The following is an 18,648-nucleotide window of genomic DNA, read 5'->3' on the forward strand; positions in this document are numbered from 1 at the left end:
ATCTTGTGCACAGAAAAAGCATTTTGGTATTTTAAAAGGGTTGTGAGTCGCAATTAGGAAGGGGTGTGCCAAGGGCACCCCTTCCTAATTGCCAGTCGCAGGGGGATGTATGATTGTATTGCAACTGGGAATGCGGTTGCAAAACAATCGCAGTTAACACCAATTTCAAATTGGTGCTAACCCATTCGCAAATGGGAAGGGGTCGCCAAGGGACCCCTTTCCCTTTGTGAATGATGGTGCAAACATTTTTTCAGAGCAGGCAGTGGACCCACGGACCACTGCCTACCCTGGAAAAATGAAACTGAAACGTTTAATTTTTATTTTTGAAATGCATCCTGTTTTCGTTTAAGGAAACCGGACTGCATTAAAAAAAAGAAAATGCTTTATTTAAAAAGCAATCACAGACATGGTGGTCTGCTGATCCCAGCAGGCCACCATCCCTGTGAGTGTGGCCATTCCCAAATGGGTCGCAATTTGAGACCTGCTTTATGAATATTATTGAGACAGGTCCCTTGCGACCCACTTGGGAATCGCTAACAAGTGTCTGAGACACTGTTGTACATCAGGTTTTGCTACTTGCAAATTGCGAGTCGCAAAACCTGACATTTGTACATGTGGCCCTAAATCCACTTCCATCATTCATCAAACTTGCTGCCCCTAGATGAAAAATCTGGGTTTGCTATCTCAAACAAAAAATCCCTGTGGAATATGGAGTACAAGATATCATGGCACAATAGTATTGTAGACATAATATCGAGGGACAAAATATCGAAAGTTAAGCGCATGTAGAGAAGTATAGATTTACCATTTTTAGCTCCACATCTATGTACACATTTATGTACCTTGAAGATATATAGATCGTCTAGGCATAGTGTGTGGTGTTGGATATTGAAAAGCTATACATACTTACCTTTGGATATATAGTCTATGTTTAGTCTACAATATTAGTGTCCCATGATATTCTGTATTAGATATTTAGGATCCGCACCCAGGAAAAGAGACTCGCAACTCCAGATTTACAAGACCTTGTAAACCTGAGGATGCAGCAAAACCTTACGCCTCCCCAGGGGGGTGCAATAAGGAGAAATATCTTTATTTCTCCTTGGTTTTTCCACATTCTATATATGCTGCTGTCTGCCGCACACATAGAAAGAGCAAATGCCAATCAGGATTGGTTTTGTGCAGGAAGGTGTCCCTTCCTGTACAAAAACAATCCTGGATGCAAAGCAGGCTCCCTTGAACCATGGTGCAAGGATGCCTGCATTGGCACTGGCAGCCAAAATGGCGCTAGCGCTGGGGGAAAGGACAGGAATGCTCTGTGTGCCATATATACAGTGCATTCATACCTTTCCCTTTGACACACGGCAGAGCAGCAAGGTGAATTATTGCACTGCTCTACGCCAAAATCCCATAAATATGGACCACAGTCTTCAGTCAGGGGAAGCCAACCCAAGGCAAAATCTTCTACATTAAACGAGCACTACCAGCACAAAATGCACTCAGGATCTCAGCATTTTAGGTGTGGCACATTTTGCAGCCATTTCATTCTCAACCAAACCACAATCCTAGAGTCTCTAAAGGAACTAACATAGAACAAGATGCAGTGGACTTGGTCAGAGTGGCATGGAAAGGCCCTACAAGCAACGAAAAACAACCAATTGATCATGAGAGAGTCTCGGAGCTGGTGGTGGATGATATGCTCCTGCAAGAACAGCAGACAGGTGTGTGAGCCCCACTACCTCTGCCAGTCCACAGGTAGAGCGCTTTATGTGCAAAGCGAAGAAAACAATGCAATTACAGGAGAAGCAATAACCAGCATCGAATGGATAATCACACAGATAACACCCCTCACTAAGCCAATAACTGCACATCTGTCTCCATGCTGTTTGAGATGGTGGTGAGGTACACCCTTCCCACCACCACCACATAGTCCCCACCACCATATCCATAGAGGGACTGAGCGGAGATGACACCCCAACAGTGACCATGCCAACTGTGGTAGAGGTGCTCCAGCATGGCCCTGGGGATCAGCAATAAGGATCTTGTGTACAATTGGCATTCAGGAGGCAGGATTGTCATACCGTAATAGTCTTTATCCTGGGCAGTCACCAAAGGAACTGCACAGTGGTCATCTCAGAGAGAGATGGGCACAGGTGACCAGACACATGTCAATGTTTAAGAGAAGGAGAGACGCTTCAGACGTGTCATTAATGGCCCACTCACTCCATGAAGTCCTGCTGGTAACCACAGTGAGCTATTGGCCAGTCCAGAAATCTTTGGACCTGAACCAAAGAGTAAAGCTAACTGCACCACTAATATTCTTTCTCTAGGGTGCCAGACCAGTCACTTTCATCTGTGGCTAATGTGAACAGAAGAGGCACTAGCCTTAGTTCCTCAACTTGAAGCTCAAACCCAAGTTAAGTGCCATAAATAAACTCCCAGAAATAAAAGTACAAGAGAAGAAAAGAAGCAGACCTATCAGTAGTACAAGTAGAATCTGTCTTTGCCCCACTCTCAGCAGCCTCCTGAGCTGACAGTAGTTACATTCAGACAAGGCGGGTGGCTGCGGTTTGCCCCCCTGTGGGTCTCATTCCATATCACATGGAACCCTGTGTGCACATGCATGCTTGTTGTGTGTGCTGAGCCAAAAACAGCAGAAACTCTATGGTGAATTCAAGGTAAGAGTCCAGGCTCTCCAGAGTCAAGCGGGGACCTTTCCACCTCAGCACCGAGTCAGTCTGGAGATTGTACAGACCAGCCAGTGCCCCTACAGTGGTATGTTATGTAAGTGGGCCCACACTTGGTTCTGATAAGTCAAGGACTGCAGCAATGGTTTACCTAGACATCTATAGTACGCACCTATTGCAGTGATAGGAAAGGCATTAGGAGAGGCACAAAGATTGTACAACAAGGAGTCTAGCAGAATCATACATTATGTTTGGCTTGTATGAGAGTAACATCCAGTCCAGCATAGACTTTGTAAACAACGGGTCGCCAACAGTTTGGATGTGGGCTACCGGTACCTCGCAGGCTACTACAGAGTAGCTTGCAGGCTGCCACTGAGTAACTTGCAGGCTGCCACTGAGTGGGTCACATGCTGCTACTGAGTAGCTTGCATGTGCTGCCACTAAGTAGCTCACAGGCTACCACTGAGCAGCTTGCAGGCTGCCACTGATTAGCTCGCAGGCTGCCATGAGTAGCTCACATGCTGCCACTATGTAGCTTGCAGGCTGCCACTGAGTAGCTCGCAGGCAGCCACTTAGGCTGCTACTAAGTAGCTCGCAGGCTGCCACTGAATAGCTTGCATGCTGCCACTGAGTAGCTCACATGCTACCACTGAGTAGCATGCAGGCTGCCACTGATTAGCTCGCATGCTGCCATTGATTAGCTCGCATGCTGCCACTGAGTAACGTGCATGCTGTCACTAAATAGCTCGCAGGGCTGCCACTGAGTAGCTCACAGGCTGCCACTGATGAGCTCGCATGCTGCCACTGATTAGCTCACATGCTGCCACTATGTAGCTCGCAGGCTGCCACTGAGTAGCTCGCAGGCAGCCACTGAGGCTGCCACTAAGTAGCTCACATGCTGCCACTAAGTAGCTTGCATGCTGCCACTGATTATCTCGCATGTTGCCACGGAGTAGCTCACAGGCTGCCACTGAGTAGCTCACAGGCTGCCACTGATTAGCTCGCATACTGCCACTGATTAGCTCGCAGGCTGTCACTAAATAGCTCGCAGGCTTCCACTGAGTAGCTCGCACATGATAATTGCCTGTCATAAGGCTGGAGTATAAACAGCTTCCCACTTGATAAGCAGCTTTTGAAAACAATGGGAACCGCCATTTGGCCGCTACGCGGCCAAAAGACCGCTGCCAGCATTCCAACCTTCCTGCTGGGCCGGCGGGCGCTAACCATGTTAGCGCCTGCCCGCCCAGCGGGAAGGAGGCCTGCAACACAGAAGCCGGCTCCGAATGGAGCCGGCGGTGTTGCGGGTGTGCGATGGGTGCAGTTGCACCCGTCGCGCTTTTCACTGTCTGCTAGGCAGACAGTGAAAAGCTTCATGGGGCCCCGTTAGGGGGCCCCAGGACACCCGTTACCGCCAGCCTCTTCCTGGTGGTGAAAACCGCCAGAAACAGGCTGGCGGTAAGGGGGTCAGAATCCCCATGGCAGCGCTGCTTGCAGCGCTGCCATGGCGGATTCGCCCAGCCGGGGCTAAAACGGCGGGAAACCGCCGGCCCCGGTTTTCTGACCGCGGCTTTACCGCCGCGGTCAGAATGGGCTTGGAAGCACCGCCAGCCTGTTGGCGGTGCTTCCGTCATTCGCGACCCTGGCGGTCAGAATGACCCCCAATGTGTCCGTTTCTGTGAGGGCTCCAAAGCTGAAAATGCAGGATGAAGCAGCCTCCGGCCTTCTGAAAAATTATTACTTTACTTCTTTTCCACCTTTCTTTCTGCCTCTCTTTCCTTGTCTTTCATCATTGCTCTCATGTCATTCTTTCCTTTTGCAATTTATTGTATCCACTCTTTCTTGCTTTTCCCCTTTCCCCTTCTTACTCTCTTACTTTATCTCTTTTTACACTAATTTGTTCCCTAATTCTTTCTTTTCCTACTTAATTCGGCATTTATTTTCACTTTCTTTATTTTTCTTGTCTTTATTCTTCTATTTCTATCTACTTTTTCTTTGTTCTCTTATTGCTACCCCTACTTTTCTCCCCTTCTTTCTTACTTTTTTCTTTCTTTTTCTCTTTTATTCTTTTTCCTCTTTTCCATGCTTCTTACTTTGCCCCTCATTTTGTCATTCTTTCTTTACTGTCTCTTTCTCTTTTTTCTCTCTTCCTTTTTTCTAATGTTCTCTTTTTGATTTTCTCCTCCTCACTGTGCACAGCACTAAACTGATCCTCAGGCACCCCAATTGTAATCCTTTCCTGATACATCTCCCGTGCCATTAATACTGGATGCTCCCTGTGGCCGGATTTGGGTACTCTGGGGGCAATGTTAACTTATTTGACCTCTGTATACAATTATCAAATCAAACTGAGTACTAAGCATAAGCTCCTGAGGGATTCGGTGATCAGAAGTAGCTCTCACTACAGGAGAGACTGGGATCCGCTGTCCTAAACTGTCCTCTGCAAGCACAGGCTTGACCTTGTACAAATGGAGGTGGGTGGACAGGGGACTCCTACCTCATCCCGACCTTGGCCTGTCCCCTACATACCACCCTCCTCTCAGTCTATGAGCCTAAACATGGGCTGTTTACACTACATCACACTACAAAGAAGTATACATTCAGTAGTAGGAAATTAAAACATGTGAGCATTGAAAATGTCTTTCTCCGGAAGTTTGCAGGAGTTAGAGGTGAGAATTGTAGACATGAAGGGTACAGCACAAGCAGAGATTTCTGTTTCCCCAATCTGCCTTCAGTGGCCACTGCTGAAGAAAGTGTGAAGTTCAATAGTTATTGATCAAAACACATACAAACACTGTAGAGCTCCAAGCTTCTATCACATGAATGAATGAATCAATGAATGGAGGGAGCTATAGGGCGCATGGCTGCTCAGAGAGTGTACCGGCGCTGAGTAGGGATTATTATAAGGTAATAATGAAAAAAAAAAACATAATATATGAACATACTTGCGGGGGGGCAATGGTCATTGGTCAAAACCCTGAAAATATGCAACAGAAAAGAATGTCCTCAGTGGGATGGACACAAAGAAGTTTCCTCAATGGGTGGGGGCGGAGCTTAAACTTAATAACTTGTGGGATGTTGTTGATGTGTTTTTAATTTCTATTATCTAGTGCTATATATGTTACAGCCACTTTGAGGCACTTTACCACTGGATTCCCCGCAGGACTTTGGGTACATTCTTGCAATACTAAAGTGCACTTTTCCCTTTTCAGAAACTTGCCGGCCAGAATGCGCCAAAAAGAAGGTGTCGATATTGGACTGGGATGAAAAGAAGAAACCGACACAAGGCAACGATGGTAAATAGATTCGTCAAAGCCATTAATGTGAAGATTGCTTATGAGAATTTACAAGAGATGTTCTGACCTCGCTCATAGGACAAGAAGGTAGTGTCAATGCTGACCGATGTGGTGAGGCTGGGCGGGTATCAATTTCTTTCTTCCTCCCCCTTCCTTCTTCTGTGCCCTGGTCCCTCACGCGGATGGTAGGCCGTCGGTGTCGGAGCCCCATGGTGGAGTTGGTGCACGCTGAAGTTGGTGGAGGGTGGTCTAGGCTCAGCTCCAGATTGGTGGGGTGTTGTAGGGTTGGTGGACCCTGAGGGTGTGGCGGTCCGGCTTGTGAGCAGCATCTGCTGCCGGTGGTAACATTCTACAGTGAGATTGTAGTAATGCCTCCTTCTATAGAGGTGCCCCTTGAACGGTAAAGAGGATCTCAGCGGGTAAGTGTATCAGCTTAGGAGCCCTGGTATAAGCAGGTGCCAGTGATTCTGCCTGCACAGTTAGTTCGCAGGCTCAGTTGGCAGGTGGTTGTCTGGGTTTTTTAGGAAGGTCCTGGTCATGACTGCAGCCATTTTGAAGTACAATTGATAACTTGACAGTTACTGGAGGTCTAAGCCAAGTAAAGTAAATGTTATTTGCTCCCGCTCTGCTGGCTTTTTCCATCCCACTGTAGGGGCTATTGCTTCAGAGGAGTGTCCCTTAGTCAAAGGCTGGAATCAGCTAGCTTCTAGCCAAGAGTTGATGTATATTTTTCCACAGTAAAGAAGTTGGGAGTCACTAGGCAGCTAGGGCGGGAGGAGGCAGCCTTTTTTAAGCTCACTGATTATATGTATTGCTGGATTTGGTGGGCCCCTCTGGTCTCCAGCACAAGGACAATTGCCCACCACTGTCAGCTTCATTCAGAATTTTGTTAACTAACATTTTAAAATACCGGATTCTCCTAAGGGAATGTTTGCAAAAAAGTTATTTGTTAATCCTATGGCCACAGGCTTAGAACCTACAATAAGTACAGTTGTGACTGAGCCAACACTATGGCCCAGATTCACTAAATTCTCACGCAGCAGCCAAATATGCTGTGGTGCATTGTGTGACAGAGAGGGGGCAGAAGAGAGCCATATCTACAGAGATATGTTACTGCCCTCCCCTCCCCCTAGCGCCGGCGCACAGTTAGCAGCTGTGCACCATGCTCACACCTTGGCACCACAGTGCAAGCGTGTCTGCGTGAGTCTCACATAGGTTTTGTACTGGAAAGATATCCTTCCACTACAAAATACTATTGTTAGACTAACTTTAGAACTTTTTCCTCTTTATATGTGTGCTGCACAGTGCAGCAAACATGCATCATCAGAAAAGAAAGGGGAAATAAAAGCATTTCTCCATGACAGTGCCTATTGGAGATGGGTGCTATGTTTTGACGCAAAACCCTGTCTTCTGGCTTTAGTAAACAGGGTTTTGCGTCAAGAACCTTGGGTGGTAGCATGGGAGCACCCATGCACCACCCATGGAACGCCATCTTGGTGCTAAGTAATGCAAAACAGCGCTATGGGCCGCTTTGCGTTACTTACAAGTGATTTTCCACCACAAAACAAATTTTGTTTTAACCCCCAACTATTTAGTTTTTTTATTTCAGATTTCCTATGGTTTTTATCAAAGACAAACCCTTTTCTCGTAAATTAGGCGTAGGTCATACACCATGCCTTATGCTCACAGTTGACCTATTCCTTCTCGACTATACTCCAATGGGTTTAGAGAGGAAACTCCATGCCCTTATTGAATGTGGTGAAACTAACAAATTGACAATAAATATAGAGAAAAATAAGACGCTGGTCTTTTCGAAGCGGGCAAAGAAATTTGCCTGGTTTCTTATTAATGTTCGGCTTGGACCGGTCAGCGCCTATAAATATCTTGGTCTTCATTTTGGAGGTAACACCTAACAGTTGTACAAACATTTACTCTCCACAGTTAATGTCCGTAAGAGATTCGACGCTGGTTTTAAAAGGCCATACTTCGTAAATTAATACCTCAGGCCCTTTATGGGGGGGAAATTATTGGACCATGACCAAAGAGGCAATTGGAGCATCTTGAGAGTCTGACTTCAAAAAGACTCTTGGCAGTCAGGGCCAACTCAGTGATCCAGGCTTTACGGTTAGAGTTGGGCCTGCCTTCTGGGGACCTCTTAGCACAATCTCATGCCCTAAGGTTCCTGTCTTCATTGATGAAGAGTATGAGCAGAGAAAAACTCTGAGTAGCAACCGTAAGGGACATACTAAAAGGCTCAGATTAGCTATCTTCTTCAGTTTTAAAGAGTTGATCATTTCCAATATTTAAGTTCCCTTCCACTAGCTAAAACAAAAAGACTCTTCTATAAAAATGTATGTAATGCATTCCTTTGAAACCTTAGTGACTAAGGGATTTTCCCTTATCTATTTCAAATTCCTGATAAACATATTTGAAATCAAATATTAGGATTTCAGATTGGGTTTGGCACATACCTGGTCTTAGGTGGGTGATGGGTTCAAATACTGTATGTGTGACTTGAAAGTTACAGACAGTGCAAGCCATCTACTGCTAGACTGTTTGCTTTTTGTGATCACTCCCCTGTCCAGGGGTGATGCTCAGAGCTCCTCCAGAGGGTCCCTGGGTTCTGCCATCTTGTTTCCAAGGTTGGCAGGGAACTCTGGGAGCATCTGAGTGGCCAGTGCCAGCAGGTGACGTCAGAGCCCCCTCCTGATGGGTGGTCACCCAGCTAGGTGACCAATACCCTTTTCAGGGCTATTTAGGGACTCTCTCTTGGGTGGTTTCTAAAATTCGAATTGGAAGACTTCAGCAGGAATCCTCTGAAACCTCCACTTCGGCTTCTGACCGAAGAAACTGCATCTGGACCCCCCAGGAACTCTACAAACTGCAACAAAGAAGCAAGACGCCTTCTGCAACATTGTATCTCTGGCTCCTGTCAGCAACTGCAACATTTCCTCGGTTGTGCATCCTCTCAGGACAGCCCATATTCAGCCTGCACCAGAAGAAAAAAGGATTCTTCCATGGGTTGAAGGAGTAACTCCCCTGCTTCTGCAGGCACTAACTGCGATGACGACTGGTTTCGTGGATCCCCTCTCCTGCTGAGTTGCATGGAACTGAAGTGGTCCGGATGGTCCTCTCTTCCAGCTGTCCAACCAGTCGCGGCTGGCGACTCGGCATGGTGGCGGGGCTGGGGGAGGCCAAAAAAATCTATATATATTTTTAAGAAAATCAAAATTACTTACCTCATCACCTCGCCACCGTCGCACTCTAGGCACAGGCTCCCTGCCTGCCCTGCGCCAATCATAATGCTGCTCAAAGCAGCGTCATGATTGGCTGCCGAACCCCGGCTGGGCGCTCCTGCGGAGACTGGGAGCCTGTGCAGGCTCTCTTCAACTCGGAACCACAGTGCCGGGTTGGAGAGAGCCCTTGTGCGCATGTATGTTTGCCCATCGCGAGACAGACAGCCAAAAGTACATGCGCACTGAGGGAAGTGCTCTGTGCAGTCACCTCCATGCTCGTGACCCCCATGGCCCGCCCCTTTAGAAACAAAAGACAATAAGGATAAGTTACTTACCTGTAAATCCTAGTTCTCTTCCAGGGGTATCCTCATCAAAGTCATAAACATTGAATATTCCCGCCCTTGTGCGGGGACCCCGGAGCATATATATATAAAATACATACATATTATCATGTGTAAAACAGCAATGCAGGCTATAATCATAAATAGGCTAAAATGCTTTATTTCTATGCAAGTTTTTTTTTTTTTTTTTTTTTTTTTTTTATATTATAAAATCACAATAGATCATAAATATCTACCTAAGCCCCCAAAAACTGGACTTAGGGAAGTAAACAGCAGTAAATAGCAGAGAAAAATAGAAAAAACTACATTGAAAAACAATGAAGCATTCTTAGCCAATAGGCTGCATGCAGGTTAACACAGGAGAACCATAAAAAATTTGGCACCGTGCCTTTAAGACCCTGAGCACCTCCAGTATCCCACCATGCCTCAGGGGTGAAGGGAAGGTGACAGTTGGTTCACAGTTAGGTCAGTACTTTTTTACGGTGACAATCTGTGTAACTGATTAGAAAAATAATCTGTCCTGCACTTCTAGGAGACTTGAGTCCGGGGAGGAGGGTGGGTTGTTTATGACTTTGATGAGCATACCCCTGGAAGAGAACTAGGATTTACAGGTAAGTAACTTATCCTTCTCTTCCAGGGGATCCTCATCAATAGTCATAAACATTGAATAGATTAGCAAGCCCATCCCTAAACTCTGCGGACTGTCTGAAAGAAGTGCAGGAAAGAATATATATTCATGTAAATAGATTTCTAAGAGAGGCCTGCCCCACCTGGGCATCCGCTCTTGCATCCGAGTCTAAACAGTAATGCTTAGTAAAGGTATGCACAGACTTCCATGTAGCAGCCTTACAAATCTCGGAAATTGGTACATTGTTAAGGAGAGCAGCAGTAGCCGCTTTTCCCCTTGTGGAATGCGCTTTTGGCCTAGCCAGTAATCGCTTATTAGCCAGTTGGTAAGAGTTAACAATACAAGACACAATCCATCTTGATATCATTCGTTTAGACGCTGCCTCTCTTGTTCTTAAATGACCATAATTTAGAAACAAATGGTTAGAATGTCTAATCGGTTTTGTTTTGTCCAAATAGAATTTCAGCACTCTTTTCAAGTCTAAAGAATGCAATGCTTTCTCAGCCGGAGTCTCCGGATTGGGAAAGAAAGTCGGTAAAGATATAGTCTGATTGATATGGAATTCTGACACCACCTTCGGAAGGAAAGATGGGTGAGTTCGCAGAACCACTCTATTATCGTGAAAAACCGTGTACGGTTCTCTGCAAGACAGAGCCTGAATTTCGCTGACCCTCCTCGCTGAAGTAATGGCCACCAAAAAAGCCGTCTTCCACGTAAGGTGCTGTAAAGAGGCCTTGTGGATAGGTTCAAAGGGAGGGCCCATAAGCTTTGACAGGACTACATTCAGTTCCCATGGAGGAGAAGGTCTCCGAATGGGAGGAAAAACCTTTTTCAAGCCTTCTAAAAAATCCTTGACTACAGGTATCGTAAAGAAGGATTCCTGAGAAGGCGACTTACGATACGCTGTAATTGCAGACAAATGAACCTTAATAGAAGATACCTGCAGACCAGACTTCGCCAGATGAAGCAAATAGGACAGTATGACGTCCTCCTGAGCTCGTATGGGATTTATACCTTGTTGAGAGCACCAAATGTAAAATCTCTTCCACTTAAAAGCGTAAGAACGCCGCGTGGAAGGTCGTTTTGACTCTTTCAAGATGTTCATGCACTCCTGTGAGAGCCCTAGGTGCCCATACTGTAGGAATTCAGGAGCCATGCTGTCAAGCTCAGAGAGGGAAGGTTGGGATGTAGGATTCTGCCTTCCATTCTGCTCAGGAGATCCGGTCTGCACGGCAACCTCCTGTGAGGTTTTTCCGATAAGTTGAGTAGGTCCGTGTACCAGAATTGGCGGGGCCATTGTGGCGCTATCAGAATCATTCTGGTTCTGGAGTTGTAAAATTTGTTGATTACTGCCGGTATGAGGGGAATCGGTGGAAAGGCGTAGAGAAATGTCCCTGACCAGTTGATCAACAGGGCATTCCCTTGAGATCCCGGACGGCAGAACCTGGATGCGAAGTCTGGGCATTTCTTGTTTGTTTCGTCTGCAAAGAGATCCAACTGGGGTCGACCCCATTGACCGAAGATGTCCTCGACGACTTCGTCGTGTAGGACCCAGTCGTGCGCGTCTTCTAGATGTCTGCTCAGGAAATCTGCCTCTACGTTTTGCTGACCTGGCAGGTGTACCGCTGTGATAGACATTCCCCTGGCCAGGAGCCAATGCCATATCGTTTGGGATTCTCGAGACAGAGGTAGTGATCTTGTTCCTCCCTGTTTGTTCAGGTAATACATTGTGGTTGTATTGTCTGTCTGAATTAGGAGAGATTTCCCCTGAACCAATGGAGAGAAAGATTTGAGAGCCAGATGGACTGCTCTGAGCTCCAGTAGATTTATGTGATAGTTCTTTTCCTTGTCGGACCACAGACCCTGAGCTTGGAAGGAACCCAGATGAGCACCCCAACCCTGAAGAGACGCATCCGTTACCAGAATGTCGGCTGGAATTGTCTGGTGAAACGGAGAACCTATCGACAGGTGAGGTCTGTGCATCCACCATTGTAGTGATTGAAAAGCCACTGCTGGTAGTCGAACTCTGTCCTCCCAGTGACCCGTCTTTTGGCTCCAATTGTTCTCTAATGCCTCCTGAAGGGGCCTCATGCGTAGCCTGGCATTCGGGACAATGAAGATGCATGAAGCCATGGAGCCCAGAAGCGATGTCACCTGACGAGCAGTAGGTGCATCGGCTGTTAATAGTTGTTGACACTTCCTGTGGATTGATAAAAGTCGTTCCTCCGAAGGATACACTCTTTGGAGCTCTGTGTTTAGTATCGCTCCCAGGTAGTGGAGGTTTTGTGTTGGAATCAGGGTTGACTTGTTGTGGTTGATTTGAAGACCTAGAGACTCGAAAGTTCTTAGTACGATGTCTCGATGTTTTCCCGCCTGATCCGGAGAGGAGGCCTTCACTAGCCAGTCGTCCAGGTAGGGGTAGACGAATATTTTTTGTCTTCGAAGATGTGCCGCTACCACTGCTACACATTTTGAAAAGACTCGGGGTGCAGACTTCAGGCCGAATGGAAGGACTCTGAATTGGTAGTGCTGTGACGCTATCTGGAAACGTAAACATTTCCGATGTTTGGATGCTATTGGGATGTGAAAATATGCATCCTGTAGGTCGATGGAGCACATCCAGTCTCCCTGATGCAGTTGCGGGACAATCTGGTGAAGGGCTAGCATCCTGAACTTCTGTTTTCTTATGTACTTGTTCAGGAGCCGTAAGTCCAGAATTGGCCTGAAGAGGCCCTGTTGACCTTTTTTCGCCACCAGAAAGTAACGGGAGTACACCCCTTTTCCTTTTTGTGCCGGAGGAACCTTTTCTACAGCTTTCTTTTGTAGGAGTGCGAGAACTTCCTTGCGTAGCAGGCTGAGATGAGAAGGAAAACCTCTTGCTGGCGGCAAGTGTGGAGGAGGTTTTTTGAAAAGGAGAGAATAGCCATGTTCGACAATATTGAGCACCCATTTGTCTTTTGTGATGGAGTGCCACTCGTGAAGATGATGCGTAACACTTCCCCCCACCGGAGTGGTGCACAGTGCTGAGGGAAGCAATGCCTCATTGCTTTGTTGGTGTCTTTGCTGTAGACTGTTGAGGTCTACTTGACCCTCGGTCTCTTGTGGGTCTACGTGCCTGAAACAGGGGACGTCCCTGTCGTTGTTGTGGCCTCTGAGACCAGTGAGGGGTTTGAACCCTCTGCTGGAATGGTCGTCTGTCGTACGGCCTGTACCTCCGCCTGAAGTCTTTCTTACGTTCCAGGCCCACTGCCCTCATCGTGTCCACTTCCGTTTTCATTCGGGCCATCTCTTCATCCGCGTGGGTACCGAACAACGAATTGCCGCTGAATGGGAGGTTTAAAATGCGTTGCTGTGCTTCCTGTTTCAGACCCGTGAGCCGTAGCCAGGAAGACCTCCTAGCGCAGATTCCGTGCGCATACCCATGCGCAGCCAAATCCGCCCCGTCCGCCGCCGCGCTGATGACCTGGTTAGATACTAGGCCCCCTTCCTGCAAGATTTCCTGGAAGTCCTGTCTATCTTCCCTGGGCAACTTTTCTGTAAATCTGTGGAGTGAGTCCCACAGAGAGCGGTCATATCTGCCCAGAAGTGCTGAGGCGCTGGAGACCTTCATAGCAGATGCCGCCGTACCGCACATCTTTCTCCCCAGGGAGTCTAGGTGTCTGCTCTCCTTATCCGGGGGGACTGTGGAAGATGATGCCACAGAGTGTGTTTTTCTGGCTGCGGCTAAGATCACAGAGTCCGGTGGCGGATCCTTCCGCAGGAATAAAGGATCTTGCTCCGGAGCTTTGTATTTCTTTTGAATCCTAGCCGGGGCAGACTTGAGAGTGGCTGGAGACAGAAAAGTGTCCATAGTAGGTTGCAGCAAACCCGGTACTAGTGGCAGCAGTTTTCTCGAGACTGATCTGTGTTGTAGGGTCTCAAAGATAACCGAGGATGAGGTGGCCGGTTCCGGTACCTCAATATTTAGCTTCTGCGCTCCCCTTAGAAGAACCTCATTAAAAGTGGTGATATCATCCACCGGGGAAATCCTAGCAGGTGGAGAATCTGTGAGTGTGGGGGAGTAGCGCCCAACAGACGATCCTGAAGAAGACCAAGAAGGTGATCTTCTGCGTGGTGTTCGTGACCTGGTTCTCCTTCGGGAACGGGACCTGCTCTGAGAGGCTGTAGCAGAGTGTGCAGGTCTTGTGGTCGGCTGACGAGAAGCAGAACGAGCCCGTCCTGCTCTAGCTGTAGGCGATGGCGTTCTCGGTAATGAGGCAGTAGGAGAATACATCCTAGAGTATTGGGAATCCGGGGATGCTGCCGGTCTATTCAGGCTCTCTAACCATCTGGGTGATAGAGTGATGGGAGAAACATGCCCCGATGAGCCCGCTCTGGAATGGGATGATGCACTCCTTATAGAGACCACCGGTGAGGGAGCTTTGTCCGCTGGCTCTACTGCCTGTGACACAGCTGAAGGTTGTGTCGACGTCGATTGTATCCTCGACGTCGAAGGTTGCGATGGCTGGTCTGTTCTCGACGTCGAAGGTCTTGACGTCGAAGGCCTTGACGTTGAATGTCTTGACGCCGATCGCCTATCGCGGGACCTGGACCTACTCGCCGTCGTGTGTCTCGACGTTGAGTGACGAGTGGTCGACGGCGGATGTTCATGCCGTCGTGGTGGTTTTGGTGTAGTGTCCTTCGACGCCAAGGGGTGAGACGTTCTCGACGGCGAACGGGAGCGCCGGAGATGGCTCGACGCCGAACGGCGGCCCGCCGTCGACGGAGATGTACCCCTGTGTCCATGCTTCGACGCTTTGTCCTTCGACGTCGATCGGGCCATTCCTTCTGTTGTAGGTCTGGGAAGTGAAGAGGATGTTGACTTTTTCCTCTCCTGAAGCCCATGCAGCCTGATCTTCTCTCTGTCTTTGAGAGTCCTCCTTGACATGTTCTTACAATACTTGCAGGTGTCAGGACAGTGACTCTGTGGCAGGCAGACAATACACAGAGAGTGTGGGTCTGACTGGGCTTTCTTCTTCCCACAAGAAGGACATTTTACAAAAAGAGATGGCATTTTCTGTCAAAAAAACTTCCAAACTCAGACAAAAGATGTTATCTGTCGAGTAAACAGGAAAAACACTATTTTTTAAGGATTTTTCTGAAGAAAAACTCAGAAAAACTGAGAGCTCAATGCTCCAGGATCCTCTCAGAAGAAGCCGGAAAAAAGAACTGACCTAACTGTGAACCAACTGTCACCTTCCCTTCACCCCTGAGGCATGGTGGGATACTGGAGGTGCTCAGGGTCTTAAAGGCACGGTGCCAAAGTTTTTATGGTTCTCCTGTGTTAACCTGCATGCAGCCTATTGGCTAAGAATGCTTCATTGTTTTTCAATGTAGTTTTTTCTATTTTTCTCTGCTATTTACTGCTGTTTAGTTCCCTAAGTCCAGTTTTTGGGGGCTTAGGTAGATATTTATGATCTATTGTGATTTTATAATATAAAAAAAAAAAAAAAAACTTGCATAGAAATAAAGCATTTTAGCCTATTTATGATTATAGCCTGCATTGCTGTTTTACACATGATAATATGTATGTATTTTATATATATATGCTCCGGGGTCCCCGCACAAGGGCGGGAATATTCAATGTTTATGACTATTGATGAGGATCCCCTGGAAGAGAAACAGTGTTTATTGTCATTTTGTTTCTAATGGTTGCAGCTCCTGCTGCTGCTGCTGGGGGAGCAACGCTCCTCCGCCCTGACGGAGGAGCCACCCCTGTGTCCAACTTTGGTGGAGGTAAGCCCTTGCCTTCCCACACTGGGCAGTACCACTGTGCACTGTGTACTTTGCAGCTGCCAAGGCTTGTTGGCATCCTGTCCACAAGATCTTCAGGCATCCTGAAGATCCAGCTCCCAGCACACCTTCCTGCGACGCACAGCTCCCTGAGTGGTTCTCCGGCGGCGCGGGAGTCTTTCTTGTAGTGCTGTGTGGGCCTCTTCTGCAACTTTCTTGTCCCTGCCCTGTGGGACTCCTGTGAGCTCTGCCAGGGCATTCTGTGGGCTCTCTGTGTCGCTGAGTTCCCCCTCTGACTACCCCTCCTGGGTAGAGTCCATCTGGTCCTTCCTGGTACCCGGCAGCTCCACTTTCCGCTCACTGCGAGTTTTGCGTCTAGAAAAAATTGTTGGCAGAACCCAAAGACACAAACCAAACTGCAATCCTCCTTCCAGCGTGGGACATCACCTGCATCCTCCAGGAACCTGACTTCGTCTTCTTGGGTGCAGTGCTGACTCTTCTTCTTTACCGGTGGTTCCCTTCTTTCACCTTCATCCTGGTAGTTAGGGGCTCCTGCCCTCCCTGGACTCTGCTGTGCTTCTTGGACTTAGTCCCCTTCTTCCACAGGTCCTCTTGACCAGGAATCCACTGTTGGTGTCTCGCAGTCTCTTCTGGACTTTGTATGATTCTTCTTCTCTTCTCTATGTGTATTTTGAGGATTTACAGTGATTTACTCCTCCTTTCCTGGTCAGTAGGGTGGGTTGTGGTACTTACCTTTGGGCTTTCCTAGTAATCCCAGCTCCCCTCTACACACTACACATAACTAGGTGAGGGATGACTTTCATATTCCATTTATTTTGTATATAGTTGTGCTCCCCGTAGACCGATTTCTTTCTATTGTGATTTTCACTAATTGCACTGTTTTCTAACTGTTTTTATACCTATTTCTGCATACTGGTGTATATAATTTGGGTATTACTTACCTCCTAAGGGAGTATAGCCTCTATGATATTTTTGGAAATTGTGTCACCAAAATAAAGTACCTTTATTTTTGTAACAGTGAGTGTTTTGTTTAGTGTGTAAGTACTAAGGCCCTCATTATGATCTCGGCGGTCAATAGATGACCGCCACTGCAACTACCCCCTGCCGGCCATATAATGTTTTCCCTGCAGTGTTTCCGCCCGCCTGCCCAGCGGGGAAAAGGGCCGTAACATTGACAGCGGCTCCAAACGGAGCCGCCGCCAATGTTGGTGTGCGGCGGGTGCAGCTGCACCCGTCGCGCAGACGACTGCCCGTAAATCGGGCAGTGACCTGTGCGATGGGGAACTGCACAGGGACCAGTGCACTGCCCATGCCAAGTGCATGGGCAGTGCAGGGGCCCCCAAATCGCCCCAAGATACCCATTCCGGCAGCCTTTCCCTGGCAGTGTGAACCGCTGGGAAAAGGCTGGCGGAATGGGTATCATTATCCGGAGCAGCGCTGCCCTGTCGGATTGGAATACACCGCCCCCGACAGCGTTTCCGCTGGTGGTGGTGGTGTATTTCGCCGTGGGGTTTAGGGCAGGTCATTATATGGCTGTCTGGGCCGCCATGCCGGATGGCGGTATTTACCGCCACTGCCGGCATGGCGGCCCAGACCGCCAGGATCATAATGAGGGCCTAAGTGTTACTACAGTGGTAGTGCATGAGCTTTGCATGCCTCCTCGATAAGCCTTAGCTGCTCATCCACAGCTACCTCTAGAGGGCCTGGCTTCTAGGCACTGCCTACATTTCACTGATAGGGGATACCTGGACCTGGTATAAGGTGTAAGTACCATGGGTTCCCACAACACACCAGGCCAGCCTCCTACAATAAAATACATGCCTTTCTTATGGATCGGCCTAGCGAGTGTGCTACGCTAATTGTGTTTTAAAAATGTAATGTGTAGTGTTTGAATGTCTAATTTAAGATCTGTGGCACACCAATTTATTGGAATATCACATTTTATGATGATTACGTTTAGAATGAAATATTACTTATGCATTGAATAATATTTAAAATGTTTTATATTTATGTAAAATTGCTTCTTGAAAATAAAAATTGCCATCACCATAATATGTGAACCTGGTTAGGGGCTGGGGGCCAAGGGTTATAGGACAAAAACCTGAAAATCTGTAGCAGTCCAGTGAAATGGACACACAGAAATGTCCTAAATGGGTGGAAGACGGATCTTAAAGTTGGTAACCTGTGGGGTGCTGTTAAAGTGTTTATTTCATTTCCATTGTATAGCTCCAAATAGGTTGCCTTACAGCCACCTCAGAGCGCTTTACCATGGGATTCGCTGCAGGACGTTGGTTATTTTCTTACATCACTAAGCTGCACTTTTTCTTTTTCAGACTTCTGCCGGCAAGAATGCGCCAAGAGAAAGGTGTCCATATTGGAATGGGACGGGAAAAAGAAGCAAAAACAGGGCAATGAGGGTAAACACATACATTAGAGCTATTAATGTGAGAGTCGCTTGTGAGAATTTGCGAGAGACGTGTTTATTCTCTCATCGGGCAAGAAGGTAGAGTAAAAAGCAGACATTGCCAGGTGTTCCCGGGAGGTGTAGTAGACAGTTCCTAATAGTGTATGACAAGTAAGAGGCAGCTTGTTTCAGGTCTCAAATTCCCCACTCAGGGACTGATTACTAGTCAACCAGAGTGGTACCTCCGGGTGGAATACCTCTGTACC

General features: G+C 47.6%; 1 protein-coding gene across 1 annotated transcript in view; it reads left to right on the forward strand.

Annotated features, from left to right (window-relative positions):
* The window catches only part of LOC138246709 (protein FAM118A-like), a 133,382-nt gene extending 114,970 nt beyond the window's left edge, over window positions 1–18,412 (forward strand). Inside the window, exons 10-11 of the mRNA XM_069201479.1 lie at window positions 5,897–5,980; window positions 18,312–18,412. Coding sequence (XP_069057580.1) covers window positions 5,897–5,980; window positions 18,312–18,412 — 185 coding nt within the window. The remainder of the gene's footprint in view (window positions 1–5,896; window positions 5,981–18,311) is intronic.
* Window positions 18,413–18,648: the final 236 nt, after the last annotated feature.

This window comes from Pleurodeles waltl, chromosome 7 (genome assembly GCF_031143425.1).
Source record: "Pleurodeles waltl isolate 20211129_DDA chromosome 7, aPleWal1.hap1.20221129, whole genome shotgun sequence".
NCBI lineage: Eukaryota > Metazoa > Chordata > Amphibia > Caudata > Salamandridae > Pleurodeles > Pleurodeles waltl.